The 12,395-nt window shown below is 42.5% G+C and overlaps 1 protein-coding gene across 1 annotated transcript in view; it reads left to right on the forward strand.

Moving 5' to 3' along the window:
- tasp1 (taspase, threonine aspartase, 1) overlaps positions 1 to 12,395 on the forward strand; it is an 85,796-nt gene that overhangs the window by 8,141 nt on the left and 65,260 nt on the right. Inside the window, exon 5 of the mRNA XM_029702311.1 lies at positions 8,915 to 9,035. Coding sequence (XP_029558171.1) covers positions 8,915 to 9,035 — 121 coding nt within the window. The remainder of the gene's footprint in view (positions 1 to 8,914; positions 9,036 to 12,395) is intronic.

Here is a 12,395-nt window from a genome sequence, read left to right on the forward strand (position 1 = left end):
CTGGACGTGTTTCTACAACACATTAGGGCCGTGTGTAACGACTGGACGTGTTCTACACACATTAGGGCCGTGTGTAACGACTGGACGTGTTCTATAGCACATTAGGGCCGTGTGTAGCGACTGGACGTGTTCTATAGCACATTAGGGCCGTGTGTAACGACTGGACGTGTTCTATAACACATTAGGGCCGTGTGTAGCGACTGGACGTGTTCTATAGCACATTAGGGCCGTGTGTAGCGACTGGACGTGTTCTATAGCACATTAGGGCCGTGTGTAACGACTGGATGTGTTCTATAGCACATTAGGGCCGTGTGTAACGACTGGACGTGTTCTATAGCACATTAGGGCCGTGTGTAACGACTGGACGTGTTCTATAGCACATTAGGGCCGTGTGTAACGACTGGACGTGTTCTATAACACATTAGGGCCGTGTGTAACGACTGGACGTGTTCTATAGCACATTAGGGCCGTGTGTAACGACTGGACGTGTTCTATAGCACATTAGGGCCGTGTGTAACGACTGGACGTGTTCTATAGCACATTAGGGCCGTGTGTAACGACTGGACGTGTTCTATAGCACATTAGGGCCGTGTGTAACGACTGGACGTGTTCTATAGCACATTAGGGCCGTGTGTAACGACTGGACGTGTTCTACAGCACATTAGGGCCGTGTGTAACGACTGGACGTGTTCTACAGCACATTAGGGCCGTGTGTAACGACTGGACGTGTTCTACAGCACATTAGGGCCGTGTGTAACGACTGGACGTGTTCTACAGCACATTAGGGCCGTGTGTAACGACTGGACGTGTTCTACAGCACATTAGGGCCGTGTGTAACGACTGGACGTGTTCTATAGCACATTAGGGCCGTGTGTAACGACTGGACGTGTTCTATAGCACATTAGGGCCGTGTGTAACGACTGGACGTGTTCTACAGCACATTAGGGCCGTGTGTAACGACTGGACGTGTTCTACAACACATTAGGGCCGTGTGTAACGACTGGACGTGTTCTACAACACATTAGGGCCGTGTGTAACGACTGGACGTGTTCTATAGCACATTAGGGCCGTGTGTAGCGACTGGACGTGTTCTATAGCACATTAGGGCCGTGTGTAACGACTGGACGTGTTCTATAACACATTAGGGCCGTGTGTAGCGACTGGACGTGTTCTATAGCACATTAGGGCCGTGTGTAGCGACTGGACGTGTTCTATAGCACATTAGGGCCGTGTGTAACGACTGGACGTGTTCTATAACACATTAGGGCCGTGTGTAACGACTGGACGTGTTCTATAACACATTAGGGCTGTGTGTATCTTCCCACTTACACATGTACACCAAGCCCCTGCCACAAAGATGAGATATCACCTCTACCTCTCTGACAAGAGGTTTCAACTCGCTATTTGCATTTTGAAGTTTGGTCCAATAGAATCGATCATATGGCCACTGAAACACATTGAGACATTATTTTACTGTGATAGAGGAGAAGTTAACCTATCTAATGGTAACCCGTTTTATTTCTCAAATACTCAAATTGCGATTTAATGCAGACAATTCTAAAACAGGAAAATCAATTTAGAAGGATTCTGGAAAATTAAAGCTCAGCTTGTCGTGCAAGTCATTACGGTACCAGGTACCACTAGCAGCATTGTAACCAGACTGTTATACTAGCTGTCTAGTCTGTGTTTTATAATACAACGTACCACTAGCAGCATTGTAACCAGACTGTTATACTAGCTGTCTAGACTGTGTTTTATAATACAACGTACCACTAGCAGCATTGTAACCAGACTGTTATACTAGCTGTCTAGTCTTTGTTTTATAATACAACGTACCACTAGCAGCATTGTAACCAGACTGTTATACTAGCTGTCTAGTCTGTGTTTTATAATACAACGTACCACTAGCAGCATTGTAACCAGACTGTTATACTAGCTGTCTAGTATGTGTTTTATAATACAACGTACCACTAGCAGCATTGTAACCAGACTGTTATACTAGCTGTCTAGTCTGTGTTTTATAATACAACGTACCACTAGCAGCATTGTAACCAGACTGTTATACTAGCTGTCTAGTCTGTGTTTTATAATACAACGTACCACTAGCAGCATTGTAACCAGACTGTTATACTAGCTGTCTAGTCTGTGTTTTATAATACAACGTACCACTAGCAGCATTGTAACCAGACTGTTATACTAGCTGTCTAGTCTGTGTTTTATAATACAACGTACCACTAGCAGCATTGTAGCCAGACCGTTATACTAGCTGTCTAGTCTGTGTTTTATAATACAACGTACCACTAGCAGCATTGTAACCAAACTGTTATACTAGCTGTCTAGTCTGTGTTTTACAATACAACGTACCACTAGCAGCATTGTAACCAGACTGTTATACTAGCTGTCTAGTCTGTGTTTTATAATACAACGTACCACCAGCAGCATTGTAACCAGACTGTTATACTAGCTGTCTAGTCTGTGTTTTATAATACAACGTACCACTAGCAGCATTGTAACCAGACTGTTATACTAGCTGTCTAGTCTGTGTTTTATAATACAACGTACCACTAGCAGCATTGTAACCAGACTGTTATACTAGCTGTCTAGTCTGTGTTTTATAATACAACGTACCACTAGCAGCATTGTAACCAGACTGTTATACTAGCTGTCTAGACTGTGTTTTATAATACAACGTACCACTAGCAGCATTGTAACCAGACTGTTATACTAGCTGTCTAGTCTGTGTTTTATAATACAACGTACCACTAGCAGCATTGTAACCAGACTGTTATACTAGCTGTCTAGTCTGTGTTTTATAATACAACGTACCACTAGCAGCATTGTAACCAGACTGTTATACTAGCTGTCTAGTCTGTGTTTTATAACACAACGTACCACTAGCAGCATTGTAACCAGACTGTTATACTAGCTGTCTAGTCTGTGTTTTATAATACAACGTACCACAAGCAGCATTGTAACCAGACTGTTATACTAGCTGTCTAGTCTGTGTTTTATAATACAACGTACCACTAGCAGCATTGTAACCAGACTGTTATACTAGCTGTCTAGTCTGTGTTTTATAATACAACGTACCACTAGCAGCATTGTAACCAGACTGTTATACTAGCTGTCTAGTCTGTGTTTTATAATACAACGTACCACTAGCAGCATTGTAACCAGACTGTTATACTAGCTGTCTAGTCTGTGTTTTATAATACAACGTACCACAAGCAGCATTGTAACCAGACTGTTATACTAGCTGTCTAGTCTGTGTTTTATAATACAACGTACCACTAGCAGCATTGTAACCAGACTGTTATACTAGCTGTCTAGACTGTGTTTTATAATACAACGTACCACTAGCAGCATTGTAACCAGACTGTTATACTAGCTGTCTAGTCTGTGTTTTATAATACAACGTACCACTAGCAGCATTGTAACCAGACTGTTATACTAGCTGTCTAGTCTGTGTTTTATAATACAACGTACCACTAGCAGCATTGTAACCAGACTGTTATACTAGCTGTCTAGTCTGTGTTTTATAATACAACGTACCACTAGCAGCATTGTAACCAGACTGTTAAACTAGCTGTCTAGTCTGTGTTTTATAATACAACGTACCACTAGCAGCATTGTAACCAGACTGTTATACTAGCTGTCTAGTCTGTGTTTTATAATACAACGTACCACCAGCAGCATTGTAACCAGACTGTTATACTAGCTGTCTAGTCTGTTTTTTATAATGTGTAATAAGTATCAAGCACAATTTATATAAGGAATTGGCAACTCAATCTCATTCTGATAAATAAGGTAGGCTACTTGATTTCAACATCTCAACAAAGTGGACAGGCTAGCATTCTGTTTAAACAGTTGGAGACAGACAAAAGGTTGTGTTTTGAAACACTTCATCGATATGCATGGCTCTGGTTAAATTTGTCACAAAAAGGGCATTTTCGTGGACAGACTTGAAAGCCAGATGACTGATTATTGCAAAAAAAGCAGGTTAATAAACTATATTGGTATTGGGTTTTATGGTTGTGGAAGGCTTATAGTTTATTCATAAAGTATACAGACCCCTCTACTTGTTCCACATTTTGTTACGTTACAGCCTTATTCTCATCAATCTTTTTTTTTGTGTACCGTCATTGTTTAATACGAATTTGTTCTAAACTGACTTGCATAGTTAAGTAAATAAATAAAATATGCACACAATACCCCATAATGACAAAAAGAAAACAGGTTTTTAGAAATGTATTTACATACGTTTTCAGACCCTTTGCTTTGAGACTCCAAATTGAGCTCAGGTGCATCCTGTTTCCATTGATCATCCTTGAGATGTTCCTTGAACTTGATTGAGTTCACCTGTGGTAAATTCAGTTGTTTGGACATGATTTGTAAAGGTACACACCTGTCTTTTTAAGGTCCCACAGTTGACAGTGCATGTTAGAGCAAAAACCAAGCCATGAGGTCGAAGGAATTGTCCGCAAGAGCTCCGAGACAGGATTGTGTCGAGGCACAGATCTGGGGAAGAGTACTAAAAAATGTTTGCTGCATTGAAGGCCCCCCAGAACACAGAAACTTCCATCATTTGTAAATGGAAGATTTTGGAACCACTTAAGACTCTTCCTAGAGCTGTCCGCCCGGCCAAACTGAGCAATCGGGGGAGAAGGGCCTTGGTCAGGGAGGTGACCAAGACCCCGATGGTCATTCTGACAGAGCTCCAGAGTTCCTCTGTGGAGATGGGAGAACCTTTCAGAAGGACAACCATCTCTGCAGCACTCCACCAATCAGGCCTTTATGGTAGAGTGGTCAGACGGAAGCCACTCCTCAGTAAAAGGCACATGACAGCCCACTTGGAGTTTGCCAAAAGGCACCTCAAGGACTCTCTGGTCTGATGAAACCAAGATTGAACTCTTTGGCCTGAATGCCATGGTAAAGCATGGTGGTGGCAGCATCATACTGTGGGGATGTTTTTCAGCAGCAGAGACTAGTCAGGATCGAGGGAAAGATGAATGGAACTACGTACAGAGAGATCCTTGATGAAAACCTGCTCCAGAGTGCTCATGACCTCAGACTGGGGCGAAGGTTCACCTTCCAACAGGACAACGGTCCTAAGCACACAGCTAAGCCAATGCAGGAGTAGCTTCGGGACAAGTCTCTGAATGTCCTTGAGTGGCCCAGCCAGAGCCCAGACTTGATCCCGATTTAATATCTCTGGAGAGACCTGAAAATAGCTGTGCAGCAACACTCCCCATCCAACCTGACAGAGCTTGAGAGGATCTGCAGAGAAGAATGGTAGAAACTGCCCAAATACAGGTGTGCCAAGCTTGTAGTGTCATACCCAAGAAGACTCAATGATGTAATCACTGCCAAAGGTGTTTCAACAAAGTACTGAGTAAAGGGTACTTATGTTAATGTGATATTTCTTTTTTTTATTTGTAATACATTTACAAACATTTCTAAAAACCTGTTTTTTTGCTTTGTCGTCTTCCTAATGCACTGTACATTTGGTGTAATTTCACAAGCCCTGAATTCATTCGATTTTTGCTGACTGTATGAATTGTGGTGTATTTGTACAACAAAACTGATTTTAGTGAAAAAATTGGCTATAAAAAAAAGGCCCAGCCCTATCACACACTGAATAAGAGTACAGACACGCACGTTGAATCAGACCACAGATGCCTTTAAAGGCCTACTCCTGAATTCTAAAAACATACATATCACAGAGTGAGTATTTAATGGACTGAAGGACACTTAGGATCCTTACAAAGTGATGTGTGACATAACATCTATGTTTAGATCACAGCTACTTAGTCCTACTGGCTGAAGGAAGTAGGCCCTAGTTTAATTCCTTTCACTCAAATCTATATGAGAATGTATATCTGTGTCTAAATGTCCTATATTTCATGATTCTTAATGTAAACTCAGCAACAAAAAAAGAAATGTCCCTTTTTCAGGACCCTGTCTTTCAAAGATAATTTGTAAAAATCCAAATAACTTCACAGATCTTCATTGTAAAGGGTTTAAACATTGTTTCCCATGCTTGTTCAATGAACCATAAACAATTAATGAACATTTACCTTTGGAAGGGTCGTTAAGGCACTAACAGCTTACAAACGGTAGGCAATTTAAGGTCACAGTTATGAAAACTTAGGACACTAAAGAGGCCTTTCTACTGACTCTGAAAAACACCAAAAGAAAGATGCCCAGGGTCCCTGCTCATCTGCGTGAATGTGCCTTAGGCATGATACAAGGAGGCATGAGGACTGCAGATCTGGCCAGGGCAATAAATTGCAATGTCCGTACTGTGAGACGCCTAAGACAGAGCTACAGGGAAACAGGACGGACAGCTGATCGTCCTCGCAGTGGCAGACCACTGTCGTGTCTTTGGCTATGCCGGATTAAGTGATATGACATGCTAACCTATAAAATTCTTTCTCTGTAATTAATATTACCTGATTAAGCTAATCATGTAAATGTAATTAACAAGAAAGTCGGGGCACCACGGAAGAACGTTTATAGAGCCGTTATCTTCCGAATAAACTCTTAAAATACTGAGTAATCTTTGACATCGATAGCCGTCATCTTAAGAATTTACAGAATAAGATGATTATTTTCAGTCTCATAATGAAAGTTGTAAATTCTTGGTTATCTTCACGAACCCTGGCTAACAAGTTGAATCAGCAGTACAAAATTGGGTTTAATTATTTATTTACTAAATACCTAAACCAATCACACAGAATTACAAATACACAGAATACAAATGATGTCATACAGATAACATCCCTGGTGGACGGAACCTGTATGATGGCTGGTTACACAAAGGAAAGGGGGTTGGGCTTGAATGAAAGAGCGGGAAGACTTAGGAACAAAGAAACAGCAGCTATGCTATCGTAAATACATTATCTTATGCATTCTAAATTACCGCCCATTTGGAAAAGGAAAATGCAATAAATATTTACTCTGAGCTGCGCTTCGGTAGATTGGTCGTAGATGCTGGCCGGGTTGGCCAACAGATCTTCCTGTCCTCGGAAGAATGTGTCTGGTGGTACATTGCATACGTGGTGGTATCTTCGTCTGTTTGTTAGACTGGATCCGTCGTCCGTCCTTTCCTAGCCCACGTCTACAGCGCCGCTGCTAACTCAACGGCTAGGAAGTATCACTTCTGTAGTGAATAAGCTCAAAGTTCATACCATTCGCCACCAAAGCTCACGCTGAGGTTGGCTTAGTTCTGTACTTGACGTGTGTCCTTCTAACGTAGAGGCTGCAGACCTCACGTACTGGAACATGTGGTTATCTTTTTGTCAAAGGCTTATATAGTGGAGAGGGGGAAGGATGTGTTTCATCGTTTATAACCCCTGTCTCTTCACAGGTGTGGGCCACTGATCAAGCAGGGCACTTTCCTTATGAAAACCCAATTCTCTCATTTGGAAGCTAAAATTACATTTAATCTCCTAACAAACAATTTCAATATCAAACATTTCAATTGCATAACAATTCCATGTGACTCTGATAACTAGAGGGTGTATACTTTCCCAGGTACAGTTTATGTCGTCCTGTCATCAGTCATAATGTCTCAGATGACAACCGAACTGACATCCATACTCATTAAGTTCCAAAGCATATTTCCAACTGGTTTTATTACCAAAATATGGTTCCTTTCCCCATTTGTTTGATGTTCCCAGACTCTCTATATTTAACAGGACAGCAGTCCTTCAGTAGGGTCAGAAAGAGAGGGGAAGGGAGAAAGGTATTTATGGGGGGGTCATAAACCTTACCCACAGGCCAACTTCATGACACCACGTGTAACAACACCTGCACAGGATCGGTTCATCTGAACATCACACCTGCGGGACAGGTACAGGATGGCAACAACAACTGCCCGAGTTACACCAGGAACGCACAATCCCTCCATCGGTGCTCAGACTGTCTGCAATAGGCTGAGAGAGGCTGGACTGAGGGCTTGTAGGCCTGTTGTAAGACAGGTCCTCACCAGACATCACCGGCAACAACGTTGCCTACAGGCACAAACCCATCGTCGCTGGACCAGACAGGGCTGGCAAAAAGTGCTCTTCACTGACGAGTCGCGGTTTTGTCTCACCAGGGGTGATGGTCGGATTCGCGTTTATCGTTGAAGAAATGAGCGTTACACCAAGGCCTGTACTCTGGAGCGGGATTGATTTAGAGGTGGAGAGTCCGTCATGGTCTGGGGCGGTGTGTCACAGCATCATCGGACTGAGCTTGTTGTCATTGCTGGAAATCTCAACGCTGTGCATTACAGGGAAGACATCCTCCTCCCTCATGTGGTACCCTTCCTGCAGGCTCATCCTGACATGACCCTCCAGCATGACAATGCCACCAGCCATACTACTCGTTCTGTGTGTGATTTCCTGTAAGACAGGAATGTCAGTGTTCTGCTATGGCCAGCGAAGAGCCCTGATCTCAATCCTATTGAGCACGTCTGGGACCTGTTGGATCGGAGGGTGAGGGCTAGGGCCATTCCCCCCAGAAATGTCTGAGAACTTGCAGGTGTCTTGGTGGAAGAGTGGGGTAACATCTCACAGCAAGAACTGGCAAATCTGGTGCAGTCCATGAGGAGGAGATGCACTGCAGTACTTAATGCAGCTGGTGGCCACACCAGATACTGACTGTTGCTTTTGATTTTGACCCCCCCCCCCTCCCCATTGTTCAGGGACACATTATTCCATTTCTGTTAGTCACATGTCTGTGGAACTTGTTCAGTTTGTCTCAGTTGATGAGTTTTGTTATGTTCATACAAATATTTACACATGTTAAGTTTGCTGAAAATTTCATGATTCTTAATGTATATCTCTGAATCATGATTCTTAATGTATATCTCTGTGTCTAAATGTCCTATATTTCATGATTCTTCTAAATGTTTTTTTGTCATCCACAGGATTCTCCGTTCACCAACGCGGGAATGGGCTCTAACTTAAACCTGTCTGGGGAGATCGAGTGTGACGCCAGCATCATGGATGGGAAGTCTCTACATTATGGAGCTGTAGGTGCTGTTAGTGGTGGGTTACTGACCAACTACTGATGCCTTAGTGTTTGTGTAACTAGCAACTATTTAAAGCCCTATCCCAGGGGGCAAAACTTCTAGAGTTCTATTCTGTTTGTAATTTCGTCAGATTGACGTTAGTTCAACCAGCTCTGCCTGTTGGGATGTATGGTAGAATTTCAGCTGTAAGCATTGCACAGTCACCTGAACCAACCCTTCAGCTATTAGCATTGTGCAGTCACCTGAACCAACCCTTCAGCTATAAGCATTGTGCAGTCACCTGAACCAACCCTTCAGCTATAAGCATTGTACAGTCCTCTGAACCAACCCTTCAGCTATAAGCATTGTGCAGTCACCTGAACCAACCCTTCAGCTATAAGCATTGTGCAGTCACCTGAACCAACCCTTCAGCTATAAGCATTGTGCAGTCACCTGAACCAACCCTTCAGCTATAAGCATTGTGCAGTCACCTGAACCAACCCTTCAGCTATAAGCATTGTGCAGTCACCTGAACCAACCCTTCAGCTATAAGCATTGTGCAGTCACCTGAACCAACCCTTCAGCTATAAGCATTGTGCAGTCACCTGAACCAACCCTTCAGCAATAAGCATTGTGCAGTCACCTGAACCAACCCTTCAGCTATAAGCATTGTACAGTCACCTGCAACAACTCTTCCGCTTTGTGGAGTGTATTGTTCGATAGCTGGTTCTGCATCTACAAATCCAACCCCTTTAAAAGAGTGACTATGTTATTGGCTTCAGCCACCCTAGTAACCAGTCCTGCACTGTGTTCATCATTAACATTTCAGCAGTCTGCCCTGCGCCAAAAAGTTATTGTTTTATAAGGCCTCCAGCAAAGTCAGGTCTCCTGAGTATAGACTTCACAATGTTCTGAGAACAACCACACACAACCACACACACTAGAGGCAAACGTCAGCAGGCATTTCGACATTGAGGTAAAAAAGACACAGCCGTCGTTTTTTTGTTCCCCTGCATGCTGTAACAGCCATTTTTATTTTTTATTAGTACATGACAAATGAAAGGTTCTTGGCTCAGATTGGACATGCCTGTTCTGTTGTGTTCTGTTCTTTCTAGCCCTGTGTTTCACATAAGGGCATTGTAGTAATGCACTATGTAGGTCTATTGTAAACCACATCCTATAACAGGTCTATGAAACTGGTCTATGAGCCAAGGTTGTAGGTTCAATTCCCACAGAGATCCTAGACACATAAAACATTTATTTACTCACTATCTTGTAAGAACTTTGGATAGAAGTGTCTACTAAGTGGCATAGACCACAACAGTACCTGAAGTGTACAAGTCTATTTACTGGCTCCATAGACCACAACAGTACCTGAAGTGTACCAGTCTATTTACTGGCTCCATAGACCACAACAGTACCTGAGGTGTACCAGTCTATTTACTGGCTCCATAGACCACAACAGTACCTGAGGTGTACCAGTCTATTTACTGGCTCCATAGACCACAACAGTACCTGATGTGGAGGGCCTGAGCTGACGTGCTGGTCTGTGGTTTTGAGGCCGGTTGGATGTACCGCCAAATTCTCTAAAACGACGTTGGAGGCGCTTTATGGTAGAGAAATGAACATTCAATTCTCTGGCAACAGCTCTGGTGGACATTCCTGCAGTCAGCATGACAATTGCAAGCTCCCTCAACTTCTGTGGCATTGTGTTGTGTGACGAAATTGTATATTTTATAGTGGCCTTTTATTGTCCACAGCACATGTTGCACATGTGTAATGATCGTGCTGTTTAATCAGCTTCTTGGTATGCCACATCTGTTAGGTGGATGGATTATCTTGGCAAAGGAGACATTTTCACTAACAAGGATGTAAACAAAGTTTTGCACAAAATTTGAGAGAAATACGTTTTTTGTGCTTATCTTTTATTTCAGCTCATGAAACATGGTACCAACACTTTACATGTTGCATTTATATTTTAATTCTGTGTATGTGTAATTATATATATATATATATACACACACACACACACACACACACACACACACACACACACACACACACACACAGAATAAAAACAAATATTTAATTATTAATTAATAGTACCAGTTAAAAGTTTGGACACCTACTCATTCAAGGGTTTTTCGTGATTTTTACTATGTTCTACATTGTAGAATAATAGTGAAGATATCAAAACTATGAAATAACACATATGGAATCATGTTGTAACCAAAAAAGGGTTAAACAAATCAAAATAGATTTGAGGTTCTTCAAAGTAGCCACCCTTTGCCTTGGTGACAGCTTTGCACACTCTTGGCATTTTCTCAACCAGCTTCATGAGGTAGTCACCTGGAATGCATTTCAATTAACAGGTGTGCCTGTTAAAAGTTAATTTGTGGCATTTCTTTCTTTCCTGCATTTGAGCCATTCAGTCGCGTTGTGATAAGGTAGGGGTGGAATACAGAAGATAGCCCTATTTGGTAAAATACCAAATCGATATTATGGCAAGAGCAGCTCAAATAAGCAAAGAGAAATGACAGTCCATCTTTACTTTAAGACATGAAGATAAGTCCATTTCAAGAACTTTGAAAGTTTCTTCAAGTGCAGTTGCAAAAACCATCAAGAGCTATGATGAAACTGTCTCTCATGAGGACTGCCACAGGAAAGGAAGACCCAGAGTTACCTCTGCTGCAGAGGATAAGTTCATTAGAGTTACCAGCTTCAGGAATTGTAGCCCAAATATTTGCTTCACAGAGTTCAAGTAACAGACACATCTCAACATCATCTGTTCAGAGGAGACTCCGTGAATCAGGCCTTCATGGTCGAATTGCTGCAAAGAAACCACTACTAAAGGACACCAATAAGAAGAAGAGATTTGCTGGGGCCAAGAAACACGAGAAATGGACCTTAGACCGGTGGAAATTTGTCCTTTGGTCTGATGAGTCTAAATTTGCGATTTTTTTTTTTGGTTTCAACCACCGTGTCTTTGTGAGATGCAGAGTAGGTGAACGGATGATCTCTGCATGTGTGGTTCCCACCGTGAAGCATGGAGGAGGAGGTGTGATGGTGTGGGGGTGCTTTGCTGGTGACACTGTCTGCGTTTTATTTAGAATTCAAGGCACACTTAACCAGCATGGCTACCACAGCATTCTTCAGTGATACGCCATCCCATCTGGTTTTGGCTTAGTGGGACAATCATTTGTTTTTAAACAGGACAATGACCCAACACACCTCCAGGCTGTGTAAGGTCTATTTGACCAAGAAGGAGAGTGATGGAGTACTGCATCAGATGACCTGGCCTCCACAATCAACCCAATTGAGATGGTTTGGGATGAGTTGGACCGCAGAGTGAAAGAAAAGCAGCCAACAAGTGCTCAGCATATGTGGGAACTCCTTC

This window comes from Salmo trutta, chromosome 2 (genome assembly GCF_901001165.1).
Source record: "Salmo trutta chromosome 2, fSalTru1.1, whole genome shotgun sequence".
NCBI classification, from domain to species: domain Eukaryota; kingdom Metazoa; phylum Chordata; class Actinopteri; order Salmoniformes; family Salmonidae; genus Salmo; species Salmo trutta.